Source organism: Notolepis coatsorum, assembly GCF_963971535.1.
Source record: "Notolepis coatsorum genome assembly, chromosome: 13".
Lineage (NCBI taxonomy): Eukaryota > Metazoa > Chordata > Actinopteri > Aulopiformes > Paralepididae > Notolepis > Notolepis coatsorum.
The window spans coordinates 114,005,814-114,027,332 of record NC_140177.1 but is presented as its reverse complement, the minus strand read 5'-3'; the positions used below and the strand labels follow the sequence as shown (position 1 = coordinate 114,027,332).

The following is a 21,519-nucleotide window of genomic DNA, read 5'->3' as shown; positions in this document are numbered from 1 at the left end:
TCTGCGGTGGGCGTGATGTAACAGCGATACCGCGGTAATGCGGTAACCGCGGCAGCTCTAATCACAATAGATCCAGAACAAAAAACACCATAAAATCCACATTTGCAACACCCCCAGACCAGGGTTTCCGTTAGAAAATATTGGTGCCGGTCTCCGTGTCCTGCAAGATTTCAATCTCCCGGACAAATGGGAGAAATTCCCGTCCGAGTTTATTGAGCTTAAAAACAATTGATAGGCAGGCTATATAAAGTGACATCCTCAAGGCATGTCGTTTTATAATATTTTAACTTAAAACTAGGCTACTTTTGCGTATAAAGTCATTATATTCCAAATAAAATAAGTCCCTCGTGACTCCTTATACCATCCTCTGCCAGCTCTATTTGTCTATGGAGAAGTTCCCCTTTTTTGCAGGGCTATAACTTTTTAAATTGTATTGCTAAATTGACATTACTATGGCCCATTCAACGTCAATTATCTATCGTTCAGGATGTAGGAACGTTATACTTTTTCATTCACATATTCATACTAAAATACGGTCTAAAGTATAATATGTTTTTATCGTTTTCTGCAGCATTCTGCAGAACGTGATTTATAGCCCTAAATGCATTATATTGATGATCAAATACAGTTTGATAGCGATCGGCGCCAGATACAAAATTTCAAATGGACGTGCTTCTAGAAGTTACTACTTATCATCTGATGTTGACCGGATGGGGGGGGGGGTCGTTTATAATTCCGTGGCCAACGTTAGATGATTCATGTAGTGTGGGTGATATGATCATTAGAGCAGTTTGTATCGAACACGGTAAACATAAACGCTGAAACTTACCCCAGTCTCCTCGGGCCGTTGGGCGATGAGCGTGGAGCAAAAATATTCCTATTATGGGATGTTGAAATATGTGATCCATCTCCAGGTTGTATAATAGTATATACGTCCAAATCATGTTCTTTATCGAGTTATTGGTAACGGATCGCTATCCATTGTGTCAAGCTCGAGTCCCGGGACCTATAGCGAGTGGTCGGACCGAATTTGGATGAGCACCAGTTTCCGTTTTTGGTTTGGGCGATCCGCCGATCGGCCACCAGATGGCGCTCTTGAACCGTTGGAGAGTTGAGAGGGGATCAACAGTAGATCTCAAGTCTCCGCGGGAGAAATATGATTGCGATCACAGATTTTTGAAATATTGATCTCAATGACGTGTTACGGCGTCATTGGCAGATTAAGCATGGCGGGGAATGACGAGTTACGGCGTCCTTGGCGATTAAAGTGTTAAACAGCAGTCTGTTATAATCACATTTTTATGAGCTAACGAATTCCGTTATATTGGACATTTGTCTACCTGTATGTCATATATGTTATGATTAATTGAAAATGGGGGAACCTGATGTAAACGAGACGAAAGTCTTTCTCTGGTCTGCATCCCCTTAACAATTGTGTGTATTGAGCTGTACTGTATTGTACCCATTCTGCAATCTGTTAATACAATACAATTTTCAATAAATATCCCTGAAAAGTCAGTTTGATTTAGGAAAAGAAAAACACTAGACAAATGTCAATTTGCGACAAGATTATCGCGAATTGCCCCTTAATTTGGCCCGTGCGAGTGGAAAATAATATTTGGGGGCGACCTTGCGAGTAGTGATTTCAACCCTTCATTCGCATTTCACTCCTAAATTAATCCATACAAATTGGATAAAAAAATAGTAAAACATTAGCCTACAACCAGGGCTGTACAGTGCGACATAATGTTGCGGTGCTATGAAAAAATCTGTCGGCAATGAATGAATTTACTGCGGAGCTGCCTGTGTGGAAAAAAGATTTGTGTGAAGTGGATCTGGGCCACGCTATATACTTGGTAGTTGTAGTCTATCGTGTGATTAAATACCATGTCCCGTCTGCGTCCAACACCAAATCCCATAATTCCTAGCGAACAATCGAATCGAAACTGAATGTGGCATCGCCAAAGAACTTCCTTTCAATAAGTTTAAGCCGCTAATTTTGCTCTGCAAGAAGAACGGAGCGGATATCAGTCCATCTTATGACAATCACGTCCGATGTGGAGAGATAAAGAGACCATAGCCGTAGAGCTGCCGCGATTACCGCATTACCGCGGTATCGCTGTTACATCACGGCCACCGCAGAGTAGGCTGAATACCGCGTCACCGCTGTTTTTTATAATAATAATAATAATTTACCCTCCTCTCGTTGGGCTTGCGGCTCTGCAGATATACCCTACTCGTCTATCGAGGTTCCAAGCGACCCTATTGGGTACCAGAAAAGTCACGTGAAACATTGCAGACCACTGATTGGTCAGAAGAGAGACGCGTCACACGTTTTTACGTCCTGAATGTCAGTTCATCACAACAGCTAATAACGTTAGCTTTAACTCTCCGCCGGAGTGGACTATCATCGCTCTTCAGGAGTACTAAACGAGACATAATGATTTTACTGTCTGCAACGAATGTTATAATAAAAGCCCTTCGTTCTATACACTTGTCTGATTGAAAACTTTATTAACAGACCGCAGAATGGGACAACTCAGCACGCTCTGAGCAAAGAAAGGAACTGAGATATGAATAGAGTATTGCTTGCTATGGTCCGGTAAATACGCTGATGTTATTGAACGCATAACTATATAATGTCAATGCCACAAAACGAATGCCTTTATTATAAAGTAGTAACTTTATAGTAATAATAATAAGAAAGGGTCGGGGGGGTGCCCGCGACACCGAGTGAACTGCGCATCCGTGTTTCACTTTCAATAACTAATGCGTGCTTGCCGAATCCCAAACAATATTCATGCTGCAAAGTCATCCTCTAAAGATAGACATTTAGACTAGAGGCAGGCTATATGCTATAAAGAGTAGACTACTACTAAAAAAAAAATGCATTCAAACTTTTTTTTTTTAATTTTTTGTGTGCGTGCGGTAAAAACTGCGGCGGTAGGAAATATTTTGCAAATTTGTGCGATAAGGAAATAATCAATACCGCGGCAGCTCTACATAGCCGATTAAATTAAGTCGGATCTGGCAGTGATGATTGACGGCGACACACTTCTAACGTTCAGGTTCAGCCATGCATTAGGTGAGTCGCCCACTATTGGGACATTTTTCAATACTTAAATACAGTCTACTTAAATTTCCCTCCGGGGATCAATAAAGTATCAACCTATCTATCTAATAATGAGACAATATGCAAATAAGATAATACTAATAATTGTCACGGTTCCCCATATGAAAGTGGCTTGCAACTTACTGCTGGTAAAATCACTGTTTATTTCTCGTTTTGCATAGTATTACATTCCTCTTCTATAAACAATCAAAGTCCTACCGTAAGAGCCTCATACGGGTCAATTAAACCTTTTTGATTAGAGTCTTTCCTTCGAGCTAAGTTGAACTGAACATTTCACTGTCAAGCACAAACTTAAACAAGGTTGCGTCGCAACACTGTTTTCAAAATAAAGGTCACATATACAAATACCTCAATTCTTATAAAAAAAAAAAGTCCCGGATATACATAAACATTAATTGGCATAGATCTCTATAAACGGCCCAACACATTGATCACTTTAGGCACACCCTGAAACCAGTAACATCACAAATATGAAGCGGGTAATTACCCATAAAAATAATAAACCTTTCATGGGGTTATTTACAATAATAATAATTCATTTTATTTATAAAGCTTTTCATTGTGAAACAAAGGTATGCAGAGTTTCTTGTCCTCCTGATTAATGCACTGGTGTGTGTGTTGTGGTGATCTCATTCAAGGAGCACTACAAGCGTGCGCACACACACAGTTTGTTGTTTTTGTTCTATTCGTGATTTACACACTTTCTCAGTTGGTTCATTATAAAAGATACAAACCTGAAAACAAACTCACTTAAATGTTAAATAAAAGGACCATAGTAATGAGGCAGGAGGAACATATTTTTTGCACTATAATGGTAAAATTGTCCCCTAAAAAATATTCTGTGCCCCTAAATTTCTCATTTAGGGGCATGTGTGCCCCTAGTGAAAAGGCCTAGCGTACAGCCCATTTGATTTTACATGCCACACATCAGTGGGTGCAAAGTTATTCCTATTCCTTTTTTATGCTAAAGGCTTAATGTGTCAAATGCTCTTGCAGTATATTAAGGGACCTGGGTCCCTTAAGCATGAGTTATTTACAGAGCCATGAGAATGTCTTGACTGGATCTGACACCGCCCTCTTTGATGCCAGCCTGATATTGGCCCGATCTGGAGACTGGACAATCTCTACACAGTTGGTCAGTCCCATGTGCTTGATGATGTCCTGTCTGGTCCTCTTTGATGCGGTAGCAGTGACCGCAAGTACTGGCACAGACTTTGGGAGGATTGAGCGGAGTTCCCCAACCAGTCCACACCACTTCCGGAATTGAGCTTCCTGCTTTTTTTCTTTTTTTTTTTAGCCTTTATTTACCCAGGGTAGGTTTGCTGAGCACAGATGCTCTTTTTCAGGAACGCCCTGCTTCACATTCACACAGTTCCATTCACACCTGGGAGCTGCCCAGTACAACCACAGTTGACACCATTGGCCACTGAGCAACTCCACTGGAGCAGTTGGGGGTTAAGTGCTTTGCTCAAGGGCACTTCAGCGGTTGGTGTTCCTGCCGGTCCCGGGGATCGAACCGGCAACCTTCCGGTCACAAACCTGTTTCTCTAACCTTTAGGCCACCGCTGCCCCACGCCCCTGTTAGAAAAGAGAAATATTAAGCCTTGTGCAAGGAATAATATAAAAATGTGCCATTAAATAGCCTGTACAGACAGCTAGATATGACATTTGGACATGACATGTTTGAACTTGCATGCCTACAATGAAAATACAAGCCACTCAACATGGTCTCTCTTTTAGAAATAAAAGGATGCTGCTGAATCGAAAAAAGTCTCAAGGTGGTAAAAGTATAAAGCTGCATGCGTTTTAAGCTAAACTTCAAGTTCAAGCCAGCCGACCATGGTGATAATCAACAACGAGAGGGCAAATGCACAAAAGAAAACACTTTGTCTTCCTCTGGAAAGCACTGGCCATTGATTGATTGAAAATCTTATTGCAGAATGGGTATAATACAGTACAGCTCAATACACACAATTGTTAAGGGGTCCCCCATTTTCAATTCATCATAACATACATGACATACAGGTAGACGGTACTGTTGCATCTAGACATTTATGACATACCAGATCTACAAATATACAGTACTGTTTATGTGTACAAGGGAAGACTACTCCAAATGTGGTGTTTTCTTTGTGCATTAAGCCAGTCAATTTGCTATTTGTATGGGATTATAACAGAGTATATTACCCATTAAAAGTTAATGCCTTCTTTATAAATTTGTGTGCTCTCCTCGCATTTGACAATCTTAGAGAACAATTGGACTTGAAAACAGCAGTGACCACCACTCGTTAAATCATATAAAACAGTAAAGATCAGATCATTTGACTTACCACTTTAATCAGTGTGTACTTAGTCTATAGCAGGGGTCTCAAACTCAATTGACCTGGGGGCCGCTGGAGGTAGAGTCTGGGTGAGGCTGGGCTGCATCAAATATTCCACAAAAAAAGGGTTTCAAGTAATCAAAAAAAAAGTACAACTGAACTGATCCAATCTTCTCAAGCTTTAGCAATAACATTTCAGAACATGAACAGGTCTTCAGAACATGAACGGTTCTTCAGAACATAGGCTTCTCAGTGGTGTCAGTGGACTCATCCACGGCTATGGAAATGCACTGCATTTTTCTTTCTATCGCAAAGCTGTTTAATCAAATCACCAGCCAGTATTTCAGTTATTCTGGTTGCTGTGCGATCTGAGGGGATTTGCTTTTGTTTGCCTTCAAACATAGTCTCCATCACTTCAGTCATACATTATTTTATTATGTATGCATCAGAAAGAGAGAATGGCTTCTTGTGTTTAGCCAACACCCATGCCACTGAGTGAGGACTTGGTGGCTTTTTCTCATTGTGACATAGATTTAACAATAATTCTGCTTGCAGCTTGATATGATTATTTCATTCCATTTATTTTTGTGGTTTTTAGCACTGAATTTTTTGAGGAAAGGTTGCATTAAAATTTAACTGTTTTGTTTCGTAGTGGCGTTTCAAATTGCAACCCTTCACAAGAGCTACCGTTTCTTGGCATATTAGTCACATTGGTTTGGTGCTGGGACTCAGGATGAATGCATATTTGAACGCATATTTTTCAGTCCATTCACCTTTGAATTGCAGTCGACTTTTCTTTTACTGACCATCTTTGAACATGCCATATTTTTCTGCTGGCGAAACTAGGCTACTAGCTACATTTATCTCACGGAGATAAAACTGGGAGCGAGGCTACTGTAGATGCGCTGTCAACTCTGCTCTGACTCAGACTGTTTAAGACTCGCCCTACTCTGCTGCATCTGATTCGCAGATTGGGTGGGGGGGGGGGGGGGGGACGCTGACGGGACGCTGAATGTGATTGGACCAGAGCAGAGTACTAAATAAGAACGATATTCCATTTGTTCCATCCAATTTAATAAAAGAAGAAAACAATATAAAAATAAGTCTCGGACGATAGCGGGTGTATTTACAAGTAGTGTCTCAACTTCCTGTTCCGGTCGCTGCGCTACTGTGCAGGACCGTCTGTTATAGAGGCGCTGTCTAGATATTCTCTATCTCCCCCAGAGTCTTTAACATACTGTGTAAAGGCTGAGAAATAATAATAAACGAACACACAAAAATGTGGACAAATACCCGTATAACCCACACCCAGGTTATGTGACTATAAATCATGTGTCCATTATGTGACTAGCCCATGGAATAGTCCCTGTGCCAGGCAGGCACTCTGGTCGCCCTGGTCGATCGGCGTAAGTCCGCCCTAGGTGCAGGGGACGACACAGTGGGCCCCGGTGGGGGATCTTCTCCCGGGTCCAAAGGGGCCGGTGGTGACGCCTGAAGGAGCTGTGAAACTATGTCTGGCCCGACCAGCTTGGTGCCTGTTTTATACTCACCCCAGCGGGTTACGAAGTATGACCAGGCCTCGCCCGTTCCGTCCAGTGCTATGGAGGGACGCTTTAGCTTCTCCATTTTAGCATTTGCGCCCGGCACCCAGGGGGCTGCGCCTGCGACATGTATAGTGGCGTGTACACCAGCGTTTCCGTTAGCCGGTAATTACCGGTATTTGACCGGCAAAATCTGTTGAAGTCCGACATATTTAATCTCTCCGGTCATAATGTCCGGTGAAAATAATTCCCTCTAAGCACAATTAGATTATTTGAATTGTATTAAAATAGACTAAAATTAAATAGCCTATGCGATGAACGAAACAATCATTACATTTGTTTCATCGTTGCTTCACCAAGCAGCCGGTCTAATAATGACACCGCTGTGTCAGCCCGAGCTTGCTGCTCCTAGATTTGTGAGAAGCATCCATCTGCAGCCCCACAGAATGCAGTACTCCAATTCAGCCATTGGCAATTCAGCTGTTGGGTGGGCGGCGCTGCTGAGCCCAGACCGGACCGGACCTAAAAACACCGCTGCTCTGTCGGTCTGCAGCTCCATGCTTCACGTAAATCTAACAGCCAGCTCGCGCTGACACAGCGGTGTCATTATTAGACCGGCTGCTTGGTGAAGCAACGATGAAACAAATGTAATGATTGTTTCGTTCATCGCATAGGCTATTTAATTTTAGTCTATTTTAATACAATTCAAATAATCAAATTGTGCTTAGAGGGAATTATTTTCACCGGACATTATGAGCAGCAGCACCAAGTTGTTGGGAGGTGGAGTCATCACGCAAACCCACGATAATGTTGCCGTCTCTCTCTGCCAAATTTCTCAGTTCTTCGCTTGATATAATTAATACAAATGTCCAATATAACGGAATTCGTTAGCTCATAAAAATGTGATTATAACAGACTGCTGTTTAATGTCGGGCAGACTGCCCACCGACACCTCAAGTCGGCAGCAGCACGAAGTCTCGAGGGACTTATTTTTTTTGGAATATATTAATGACTATACGCAAAAGTAGCCTAGTTTTAAGTTAAAATATTATAAATGCCTTGATGATGTCACTCTTTATATAGGCCTATCAATTGTTTTTTAGCTCAATAAACTCTGACCGGAATTTATCCCATTTGTCCGGTAGATTGAAATCTACCGGACACTCGGACCTGCAAAAAAAAATTCTAACGGAAACCCTGGTGTACACTCGACATGGCCGCCGCTACATGCTCAGCTACATAGTCACAATCCTCAATAGGGCACTCTGCATTTATAAGCACCATTGTCAGTTATTTGGGTGAATAATTAATAGCTTGCTTCCAATGTATAAAAATTACTTCAGACTACAGCTGTAGTTCAAAAAAAATAATCCCTTTTGGCATCTTCCGTTGGAACTAATAATAAAAGTCCACTATAATCCAATGAAATTATCCTTTACATGAAAGCAAAAAATCCATACCAATTGTCGACGTTAACAGTGTCCTGGTCCTTTAAGTCGACAAGGTGCCGTGTTTGCTGACGGCTCCATCGACTATCCGACTTTCTCCGTGGTCTGTTTGCGCACCTCGTCGTCCTCCTCTGATCCACTGATCATATCCGTTGGACTACATCCAGATGTTTGTATATAAATAAGAACGATATTCCATTTGTTCCATCCAGTTTAATAAAAGAAGAAAACAATATACAAACAAGTCTCGGACGATAGCAGGTGTATTTACAAGTAGCGTCTCAACTTCCTGTTCCGGTCGCTGCGCTACTGTGCAGGACCGTCTGTTATAGAGGCGCTGTCTAGATATTCTCTAGGTACACTGACAGTGTGGCAGTGCAGCCGGACATGCAGAGCACTGCTCGCAGAGGAGATAGCGAGGATGCATTTTCCTTCCACTTTACTTGGTATCACTCCGGAATCACGTTTCAAACAAGTCACTAACGCAGTGTTTCTCAAAGTGGGGGGCGCAGAGGCATGACGGGGGGGGCCTTGAGATTAATAAAATAAAATAAAAAACGATTTTTATTTTTATCACAGAAAATTATCACTAAAGTGCTATCTGTTGCAGCTGCACTGTTCTCCATGAAAATACCATATTTGGATAAGTTTGACCATTTCTCAAAATCTGAAAATCATTATTTAATAAAACACAGAAAAGGATCACCAAGTTACTCTCGATAAAAAAAACTTTACAGACAACATTGAGACAAAGCTTCCTGACACATCTCCATCCAAACTCTTGGAAGAACTCATTGAAATCTCATCTGATACCACCTGGAGAGCTAGTTTCAGAGTGTGGTGCTGAGTACCAAGTATCTCATGATGCAGCAGTTAAGGTGTTGATACCATTCAGCACCACATATGTGTGAAGCTGGCTTTTCATCCATGACAGCTCTGAAAACAAAATATAGGGCCAAGTTGAGCCTTGAGGATGACATGCGTGTTGCCTTGTCAAAGACTGACAGCAATAAAGACTGTTTGCTTATTTCCTATGTTCGCTTTGTAAATTCCCAGTCACTGAGTGAAGATCTGCTGTTTTGCAAATATGTCAAAAACAGAGCGACAGCTGATGAGCTCTTCAAAATTATTGACAGTTACCTGACAGAACATGGACTGAAATGGGAGAACTGTGTGGGCTTTTGCTCTGACGGTGCGCAGGCCATGGCAGGGAAAAGGAGGGGGCTACAGGCGCTCATCAAGGGGGTCTCGCCAAACGCGCAATGGACGCACTGTAAATTCACAGAGGCGCCAGCGTCAAGACAGCTTAGCCCTGAGCTGAATGAGGTTTTGACAGAAGTTATAAACATGGTAAATTTCATCAAAACCCGACCCCTGAAAGCGCGCCTGTTCTGGAGGTGTACAGTATTTCAATAGGCAACCCTGAAAGGATTATTTTTCTAGAAGAGCAACACTAGCTCCCCCCTCTACTGATGGCCTTGGTTGTAAAGCCAGTGTCTCCTTTTTGTTCAATGTCACTGCCTTTCTTATTAGGCCTAGTTGTTGGCTACAACTTTGCCACAGTAGGCATTAATCACTTAATAGTTCAAATGTCTGTCCCATTCCCGTTTGCACACGCAGATGATACACACACACGCACGCAGTGGGCCAGTGACTTTGGTGGTATGTGCTATTGCACAGATGTGTGTCCCGTTCCCATTTGCACATGCACGCACAGTACAAATATACATTTATTAAAAAAAAAAAAACTGTTACTTGAAATATTTTCACTGTGCTCCTAAATATTTTTGGGTGCTCCTAAATTTCTTTGTGTGCTCCTAAATTTTTTCATTTAGGAGCACCTGTGCCCCTAGTGAAAAAGGTTAGCGTAGAGCCCTGGTTGCTGTCATGAGCCTGCGCTATGGTAGCCTACAAGTGATAAAATAAATAAAACTTCCAACTCTCGCGCAACAACTCGGCAAACAGTTGCGTGCGGGCCGCACTAACACTAAACTTTGTCAAGTAGGGGGCCGCAAAATATCATCCAGCGGGTCGTGAGTTTGAGACCCCTGGTCTATAGGCATTCCAATTAACCGCTGCTGGAATATTGGGGTTTGAAGCAGATTTGGTCGGCCACTTCTCCGCTTTTTCCGGCACAGGCTGCCGATATCCCTTTACTATTAAGTAGGGCTGCAACGATTAGTCGACAATCGATGATGTCGATCATAAAAACTCGTCGACGCAGACTTCTTCGTTTAAATTTTTTTTTCACTACCTATCTTTGTGAAAGTGGCTTCTCAGCTCTGGTCCAGCTGAAGACTTCTTACCTTAACATAACAGACCGACAGTAAGTTTGGGGGAACTAATGGGATAACTGGGGTTGCAACAAAAGTGCAACTAGGGCTAAAAACACAATGAAATAAAATAATAATAATAATAAATAATATATCCTTCTTAGCAGACTTCTTAGCTTAACATCCCAGGAAACGAATGGGATAACTGGGGATGTTGTTTGGTCCTGACAAGAGTCTCAAAGTCTGGGGTGATGGTAGACAAAGCAACTCTGAGGTCATGCTCAATGTCCAATCTGTTCCTCTGCTCTGTCTTCAGCTGGACCAGAGCTGAGAAGCCACTTTCACAAAGATAGGTAGTGCAAAAAAATATATATATATAATTGTTATAATTGGTCGACTAATCGAAAAAATAATCGACAGATTAGTCGACTACCAAAATAATCATTAGTTGCAGCCCTACTATTAAGGGCACGTACTTGGTCCTCAATAATGGACATTAGTGGACAAACCACTCAAACAATAGGCTCTTTGTGCCATTTGGAATAGCCGTAAGTCTTTGCTAATATGCTACATGCCGTTGGCCATGTTTGGAAAACCAAACTTTTCCCGAATCCTGTCGGCAAACAAGCGGGAACGTCCCGGTCATGTAGCAAATTGTTCAGGCAAAGCCGTTGCAGTGGCTTAAACGAGGAAATATTGTGCACTTCACACGTTTCTATAATTGTTTTGTTGAAAATGTCCGCTGATAACGCCATTGTCTTGTTTTCGAGATTTACAAGCGTCTGCTTGTTTTGTTTCGCTGGGGACTATAAACTGATCAGGGCGGACCGGAAAACGTAAAGCCTGTAGCCAGTATTTCTGTACTTCCGTTTCACACTTTAGGAGGCATAGCTTTTCCAGCCTAGCAATACTCCCAGTTTACCGTCCTGGTTTGACCTATTGGTGTAGGATTGATTAGTCATGTTGTCCTGTGCCGTTGTGCGTCCAGATCTGCAGATGGTGAACATTGCCCTGCGTGTCCTGTCACGGCCGGTGGCCGCCAACCTGCCCATCATGTACCAGCAGCTGGGTAAGGACTACGACGAGAGAGTCCTGCCCTCCATCGTCAACGAGGTGTTAAAGAGTGTTGTGGCTAAGTTCAACGCCTCACAGCTCATCACACAGCGAGCGCAGGTAACTACTATTATCACTACTACTACTACTACTAACGGCTCATTACACAGCGAGCAAGGTAACTACTTTTATCACTACTACTACTAACAGCTCATTACAAAGCGAGCAAGGTAACTACTATTATCACTACTACTAACTAGCGATGGGTACCGAATTCGGTACTTTTAACACGTCGGTACTACAGAGTATCGATTCACGTGAGATCCAACGGTGCCTGTAACTGAGGGGTACAATTCCCTGACTATTGATAAGTATGGTATCATTAAACCACTACCGCTTTATGTACTTTAATTACTGGCCATACAGTACATGATATATAAATATGATGAACACTTCCCACAATGAATCGGTTCCACACAAAGTGGTAATTAAGTATTTATTGCAGCAAAAGGTACATAATATACTTCTCTATTTTACTTTGGATGCGCTTATAAGGCAAAGGAATGTGCGTAGGCAAATCAATAATGAGTGTCCATTCTCTGGTTACGCAGGAGGTAATTATACAACCTGAATCTTAGGGAATTATATCTATTGTACACTAGTAATATATAGCGGGAGATACTGGAAGGGTCCCCCCGGTTGTAAGCCAGCAGGGGTAGAGGATCTGTCGGTAGTAGAGAGTCTGGTCAACGATGACTAAGGAGACTCCAAGTACAGGAGACGGTGCAATAGTCTCTTGATCCACAGACGAATACAGCTGTTCTCCGTAGACTGTAGCTCCACAGTGAAGAAAGCTAGCCGGCCTCAGGCTCTCTGAGGCGCAGACTCGACGTGGCTCCTCACAGGGTAAATCCCACACATGTAGGCGTCGGCGATTCTCCGCTCCATAAATCACAGGACCAAAACAAATATAATCCAGCCGCAAAGGGCTATGTAGTCGTCGGGTAGATTAATCCAGTGTACATGTCCACACGGTTCTCGTCTAGGTCTCCTCGGGTGAAAGCGCCATGAAAGCAGCCCAGCCTGGATAAGCACTCTAGCTGGTACGAGGAAGCGTTGGTGATGCTGGTCACTGTAGAACTTTAGCTGCACGATATACTATACACAAATAGACTATTACTGACTTAATAGAAATATGTCGCACTCGACGGTATAGCGCCAAACTCTGACAATTCAGTTATTAATTCGCACGCGGTCTCAATGCTCTTATTTGGGGCCAAACAGGCCATACTTCACCGCACGGAGTATCGTGGGTGAGGCTTCAACTTATTGGGTAACTCTACTTCTGTATTCACCTGCGCCATATTTATATGCACGGCGAACAATCTAGTGCCAACCTCATTTCTGTCTCGTATCCCTGGGCAAGGCCGGGCATGTACAGACATGTCTTGACGGTGGCCTTGAACCTGACTCTGGAGGCATGGCCCTGGCGCCTGTGGACCGCTGTCCAATAGGAGAATGAAATATTATGGTCTGTACTAGGCTAAAGGGATATTCCGTGTATATGTACAAGGAATATACAAGGGATATCAAACGATATACAAATACTATGCAATATATATCAATCAATAAATATATATATTCGGTTTAATCTGATCCTTTGTAACAGTGCCTATTGTCTGTAATGAGAGAGAAAAAAAAGTCTGACGTCACGTTTTGTTTCACGAAACCGCACGTTAATGTCAACGGCACAATACATGTTTTCAAACTCTCTTTGGGTGTTTGCAATTCATGGGGAGTGTATATGTCTCTGATATCTTGGTACAGTGGGCACACTGTGCAGGTTGTTAGAAAGTGTAGCTCATTTTCCACCTCTGCTCTTGAAACACTACTATCTCCAAAGAGTCCAAACTTCCGCGGTGGGTTTTCTTTTTAGCGGTCGGCTTACTCCTTCCATAGTTTCACATATTTGTAACTTATTTAACATTATTAACGTTAGCTAATCGTCGGACATAGCGTTAGCTCCCTAACGTTTGCAAGCGCAGTCAGGAGGACAGAAGAGTATAGCGCATGTGACAAGCTACAGGCTGTTATGTAAGACCAAACACCGCGGCAGAGCGGGTCTTCTCCAAAGACACTGAGTGTGGAGCGAAAAGAAATGCTAGAATACTCAATCAGCAGCAGAGTAGTTCATTGCTGCTAGATTGTTTGTTTAATCAGTTGTAAAATACTTTCATTTATTTGTTATTTAAATATATACATGTGTATTTGACTTTATACTTGTTATTTTGTAAAATACAATACCTTTATTTATTTTGTATTTAAATATATAGATGTGTACCTTTTTTTTAGTTAATTTGTTAAAGGGGAACTATCTTATAAATGGCCTTTTTCAGTGTTTAGCATTGTTTCCTATCTATGTGGACTTATATTAATATTATCTATGTCTCTAATTCTCATTGGCGCATTCTTCCAATTCTCCTCTCACAATATTCACCCTCACTGAACTGAGTCATCTGAAGATGTGCTGATTTGTGATGTCAGAGAGACACCGCTGCATGATAATGTTCAGGCGGTGGTTCAGGTTTACCACTGTGGTTGGAGCCCAGGCTCAAAACGGCTTAAGATCTTGAGGTAGAAAAATGCTGTTTTTGAGGACTTGATTAGAAATACAAAACAATGAATTAAAACATTTTTAAAATTACAGAGGTGTTCCATAAACTCACAGGAATTGTGTAAAAGTGCCCAAATAGTGAAAGAAATAGTCAAATAGTTCCCCTTTAAACATATTTTCTTAAATAAACATAACATTTATTTAAAGATGTGTGTGACTGACTGTGTATATATATATATATTAGTGCTGTCAAACGATTAAAATATTTAACTCGATTAATCGCATGATTGTCCATAGTTAACTCGCGATTAATCGCAAATTAATCGCATTTTTATTTAATTTTTTTTTTTTACCTTAAACAGATCTTTTTCAAGTTCCAAGTTTTAATACTCTTATCACCATGAGAGTCAACAAATGCTTGCTTTGTGCAGCCATTTAACACAAAAGGATGACCCTCATGCATTGCAAATTTGCATCAAATTCAAAACAGAGTGATGCACAAAATAACTTAAAAGAAAATAATAATTTAAAACAATGAATAAAGTGTGCATGAAATAATAGGGGAAAGAAAACGTTAGGAACTTGTTACATTCACACACACAAGGGCTGATTAATCACACACCCCCCTCTCTCCCTCACACACACACTCTCCCAGCTCTTTTTCTCTTTTGCCCCTTCCTCATCTCTCTCACCCCCCTCTCTCTCTATATCTCACACACACACAATGAGTTTTTAATCTTGAGTTAAAAAAATTAGTGGCATTAATAGAATCGGGAGTTAACGCGATAATAACGCGATATATTTGACAGCCTTAATATATATACATGTTCTAAATAAATAATAATTATTTGTATAGCACCTTTCATACAGGGGATTACAGTTCAAAGTGCTTTACATCAGTAAGATGTAAATAATAATATAATAATACATTTATTTATTAAATATTAAGTTTAGAATTATTTTCTTTTACAACTGAGGTAGGTAGATTACATTTTTAGAGACTAAAGTACCGAAAAAAGTACCCATCCCTACTACTAACGGCTCATTACACAGCGAGCGCAGTTAACTACTATTATCACTACTACTACTAACAGCTCATCACACAGCGAGCGCAAGTAACTACTATTATCACTATTACTAACAGCTCATCACACAGCGAGCGCAGTTAACTACTATTATCACTACTACTACTAACAGCTCATCACACAGCGAGCGCAGGTAACTACTATTATCACTACTACTACTACTAACGGCTCATCACACAGCGAGCGCAGGTAACTACTATTATCACTATTACTACTAACAGCTCATCACACAGCGAGCGCAGGTAACTACTATTATCACTACTACTACTACTAACGGCTCATCACACAGCGAGCGCAGGTAACTTACTATTATCACTACTTGATTATCACTAATTATACGTAATATATGTAATCTTGTCCAGTAAGATTTTATTATACATGTAAATGTTGTGAGAACTACACCACTGCTGATGGTCTTTCAAGATCCTCTGCTATTTATGTCTACAACGTGACAACGTTTTTTTCTGTGGGCGGGTCGGTAATATTAAAGTTATCTTATCCACTTCTCCAAGGTGTCTTTGTTGATCAGACGGGATCTGTTTGAGCGGGCGAAAGACTTCAACATAATCCTGGACGATGTAGCCATCACTGAGCTGAGCTTCAGCCGGGAGTACACTGCCGCCGTGGAGGCCAAGCAAGTTGGTAAGCAGGGCGGGACCAGGATTACAAAACAATGAAAAGAAAAATAAAGTTATCAAATTACAGATACAAAATGACCCTACTTATTACAATTTTAACCTCTTAAGTCCGATCTGCGCCGGTCAGAGATTTATTTCACGTCACAAATGGATCGATAGTCTGTATTAAATGATTGATTGAATTTATTTATCGATCCAAAGACTAACAAATTCAAGGGATGACATGCAAAAGTGACGACACTTATTTCCAGCATGGTCCCAGATGTTATGACCAAACGACATACAAAAATAACATATAAAACAACACATAAAACCAAAAGTCCAATACAAGAAATCCATATTCTACATGTATAAAATAAATACAAAACTATAACATCCTGAACAAATACCATAAAATAGCGCATTTCTATACCATCATTAACACTTTGAGAGCCAGTCCGTGTTTTCCATTTTACCCCCTTGAATGCCCACATCCACTCCAATGTTAACGTTAATATCTCCTAATCTATTTTTTAAATTATGGCTATGTGTCTAATCTGCCCGTCGCTTATCAAAGACTCATTTTCCAGTCAACATTGTCATGGCAGATTGTTTTTTTATCACTTCATTTCCGTTTATACCATTTTGAAAAACTCGTTTTTTGAAAGTTTCAGGAAAATATAAAGATTCTGTGATAAACGCCCTTTACTGGAATATTCTGGAATACACAAACTCATTTTCGGCCTATTTATGAATCGTTTTCAAATAAACGCTAGATGATCGATAGTATATGTGTACGCAATGCACGCTCGTGCCGCCAGTTGAAAATCGATTATCCTATTTCCTGACCGCGAGCAGAGTCAAACAGCCTATCACCATAATCGCATAAAAGCTTATATATCTGTGAAAACGGGTCTGATTATCCTAATACTGATGACATAGATTCCTTACCTAAGATCAGATGGTATCCAAATGGTTTATTCCAATTCACGATCGCCATTCGAAAAAATCGCTCATTTGATTGATCCGTCGTGTATACAGTAAAACACATATTCCCCGCGGCTCGGAGGCTCCAGAGTGAACTCTGGTAGACCCCGGTTACATGAGTGAGAAGTAAAATGTGGAGTGCGGGGTGTTTTTTCCCTTCATTTTCATCGAGTCCAATCCAAAAGGGTGATTTACCATCTGGGAGACGATAGGCGGTGCTTTTTTCACATCTGAGCCCCTGGGGTGACTGGATCTCCAACGGTAGGCTTGCTTGATGCAATATGATTTCAGATCGCTAATAAAAATAAAACGAATATTCTCGTGAGTGGGCATTCAACCCGGGGGGTAATAACACGAGAAAACTCGTGGGTGGCGTTCAAAGTGTTAAAACAATAAGCCAAGTACCACCTGACAGCTATCTGGCCACTTTACCCAAAAGATATGAGCGATAGAGCTGCCGCGATTACCGCATTACCGCGGTATCGCTGTTACATCACGTCCACCGCAAGTGTAGGCTGAATACCGCATCACCGCTGTTTTTTTATAATAATAAATAAAGTACCCTCCTCTCGTTGGGCTTGCGGCTCTGCAGATATACCCTACTCCTCTATCGAGGTTCCAAGCGACCCTATTGGGTACCAGAAAAGTCACGTGAAACATTGCAGACCACTGATTGGTCAGAAGAGAGACGCGTCACACTTTGGAGCATCTTGCAGTGCTTTTACTTCCTGAATCTCAGCCATTGATCAGAGCTCAGTCACAACACGGCTAATAGTACGTTAGCTCCCACCGGAGACCGGAGTCGATTACCGTCGCTCCTCAGGGAACGAGGCATAATGATTTTACTGCAACGAAATGTTATAATAAAAGCTTTTCGTTCTATACACTTGTCTGATTGAAAACTTTATTAACAGACCGCAGAATGGGTACAACTCGGCACGCTCTGAGCAAAGAAAGGAACTAAGATATGAATTGAGTAACGCTTGCCTTGCTATGGTCCGGTAAATACGAACGTGTAACTATATAACGTCAATGCCACAAAACGAATGCCTTTGTAATCATAAGTAGTAACGTTATAATAATAATAATAAGAAAGGGTCGGGGGGGGGTAACCGGCGGGCGCGCCGCTACCACACCTGCCCGCGACACAGAGGGGAGACTTCGAATCCGTGTTTCACTTTTAATAGCGAATGCGTGCATGCCGAATCCCAAACAATATTCATGCTGCAAAGTCATCCTCTAAAGATAGACATTTAGACTAGAGGCAGGCTATATGCTATAAAGAGTAGACTACGGTAGGAAATATTTTGCAAATTTGTGCGGTAAGGAAAACATCAATACCGCGGCAGCTCTAATGAGCGAACCTGACCTTTAAACATTCCTCTAGATCCTGACAGTTTAACACTTTCCGTGCCGGAGGTCGGGTGCCCCAGAACCCCGTTGCGTGCCAGCGTCCACTTCAATGCGGCTTCCTGTCTCGAAAATGCTCAGACTCGGAACTGCGTGGGAGAAACTCGCCGAAACGCACACGGCTCCCACGGGAGCACCGTTGCACGGATCCACGCGTGCCTTCTACCCTGGGTCCATCTCGGCGTGGGGAAGCTTTTCCTAATCGGCTTCCTGTCTCGAAAATGCTCAGACTCGGAACTGCGTGGGAGAAACTCGCCGAAACGCACACGGCTCCCACGGGAGCACCGTTGCACGGATCCACTCGGGCCTTCTACCCTGGGTCCATCTCGGCGTGGGGAAGCTTTTCCTAATCGGCTTCCTGCATCGAAAATGCCTGAGACACTCTTAACCTGGCCAAAAGGGGTCCCCGGGGCACCGTATCGGGTCCCACGGGAGCACCGTTGCCCGGATCCACGCATGCCTTCTACCCTGGGTCCATCTCGGCGTGGGGAAGCTTTTCCTAATCGGCTTCCTGCATCGAAAATGCCTGAGACACTCTTAACCTGGCCAAAAGGGGTCCCCGGGGCACCGTATCGGGTCCCACGGGAGCACCGTTGCCCGGATCCACGCATGCCTTCTACCCTGGGTCCATCTCGGCGTGGAGAAGCTTTTCCTAATCGGCTTCCTGCATCGAAAATGCCTGAGAAAATCTTAGCCTCTTAATCGGTTCCCACGGGATCACCGTATCGGGTCCCACGGGAGCACCGTTGCACGGATCCACTCGGGCCTTCTACCCTGGGTCCATCTCGGCGTGGGTAAGCTTTTCCTAAAAGGCTTCCTGTCTCGAAAATGCTCAGACTCGGAACTGCGTGGGAGAAACTCGCCGAAACGCACACGGCTCCCACGGGAGCACCGTTGCACGGATCCACGCGTGCCTTCTACCCTGGGTCCATCTCGGCGTGGGGAAGCTTTTCCTAATCGGCTTCCTGTCTCGAAAATGCTCAGACTCGGAACTGCGTGGGAGAAACTCGCCGAAACGCACACGGCTCCCACGGGAGCACCGTTGCACGGATCCACTCGGGCCTTCTACCCTGGGTCCATCTCGGCGTGGGGAATAATCTGGCCGTCGCTTATCAATGACTTGTTTGCAGTCAACATTGTCGAAACGGATTGTTTTTTAATCGGTTCATTTCCGTTTATACCATTTTGAAAAACTCGTTTTTTGAAAGTTTCAGGAAAATATAAAGATTCTGTGATAAACGCCCTTTACTGGAATATTCTGGAATACACAAACTCATTTTCGGCCTATTTATGAATAGTTTTCAAATAAACGCTAGATTATCGATAGTATATGTGTACTTATGCACGCTATAGAAGCGGGCTGAAAATCTATTATCTCATTTCCTGATCAGCACACGCATAGGGCACACGTTGATATCTCTGTGAAAAAAGCTCTGATTATCCTAAGACTGGTAAAATAAATTCCTTACCTCAGATCAGATGTTCTCAAAAAAGATTATTCCAATTCCTGATCGCCATTCCAAATATCGATCGCGTTTATTGATCCAACGCTGGGTACTGGAAATATGTATTCCACGCTGTTCTGGGGCTCCACAATGAGTCTGATCGTCTCGGGTGACTTGCCTGAGAAGTAAAATGTGGAAGCAGGATTTTTTTTTCATGCGTTTCATTCAATCCATTCCAAAGGGGTGCAGTACCACAGGGAGAGATGATAGGGGGCGGTATTTCCCCAATGGAGCTCAGAGTTTGCAGTGGTAACGTGAGGCTAGATTGATGAATTATGAATTCAAATCGCAAAAAAAAAAAAAAAGAGATCTCGCGTCGTTGGCACTGAACGGTCGGCATGAACAAACGAGATATCTCGTCGTTGGCACTCAAAGTGTTAATAATTAGTGGAAGGATGTTCCACATTGAGATCCCTGTGTAGTAAACTGAGCTCTGAGCCATAGACTTAACCCACGGCACCTTACAGGAGCAAACACTGGCCCTGGTATTGCAGGGCTCTACGCTAACCTTTTTCCCAAGGAGCACATGTGCTCCTAAATGAAAAAATTTAGGAGCACACAAAGAAATTTAGGAGCACCCAAAAATATTTAGGAGCACAGTGAAAATATTTCAAGTAATTTTTTTTTTAATTTTTTTTTATAAATGTATATTTGTACTGTGCGTGCATGTAGCTCTTGCTACAACCCTGCATGTTTACATTTTGTATTTTGTACTTGATGTTCATTAACATGTGCTGTCCCTATCAAATAAACTATCAAATCAAACTACTGCTACAAAAGGTTCAGTCACTTAACTTTAGCTTTTGCCCCTTTTATGCATACAATGCTTATGTTTTGGCTGTGTTGCTCTTCTAGAAAAATAATCCTTTCAGGGTTGCCTATTGAAATACTGTACACCTCCAGTACAGAAACATTGTTTATGAGTTTGCGTGTCAGGTAGACCATTGATTGACAGTCGAGTCTGCCAATTACATCACACCGCTTGCACTCCAGCCGTCCGGCGCTGCAGCTGGACCCTATTGCCCATCTCTGCTGTTGATAACGCTAGCCAAGTTATTATACACACAGATACACAGTGGGCCAGTGACTTTGGTGTAGGGGTGTAACAATGCATCGATCCTAATGGGGAAATTCAACTGCATCGATTTGAAAATGTTAGAATAGATTATCGCAATTTTAATGTGTACACGTTATGTTATTGTCATGTCCGTTACAGGAGCCAACACACCGACATACGCTACTGCATCAACGTTATGATTAACAAAGCAAGGCATTCGTTTTGTTGCATTAACGTTATATTACTATTGCTATCGATAAATCTAGGTGTTCTCAAATCTATTGCTATTGGTAAGAGAGAGACTATAATAAGTTGGTGTCTCGGAAAACGAGAGCCCTGATCGCAATGGCAGAGTTTCAGGAAGTAAACAAGCAAAATGAGAGCTTCCGATTGGTCATTTGCTTTATTTCCCATGAAACCAGTCACTTCACTCTACTGTGATTGGACCGTTGGCTTGAGTGCAATGTGGGACTTG

At 42.3% G+C, this 21,519-nt stretch overlaps 1 protein-coding gene across 1 annotated transcript in view; it reads left to right on the top strand.

Annotated features, from left to right (window-relative positions):
* phb2a (prohibitin 2a) overlaps positions 1-21,519 on the top strand; it is a 70,608-nt gene that overhangs the window by 26,680 nt on the left and 22,409 nt on the right. The window contains exons 5-6 of the mRNA XM_084327996.1: positions 11,705-11,889; positions 15,981-16,110. Of these exons, the coding sequence (XP_084184122.1) occupies positions 11,705-11,889; positions 15,981-16,110 (315 nt within the window). The remainder of the gene's footprint in view (positions 1-11,704; positions 11,890-15,980; positions 16,111-21,519) is intronic.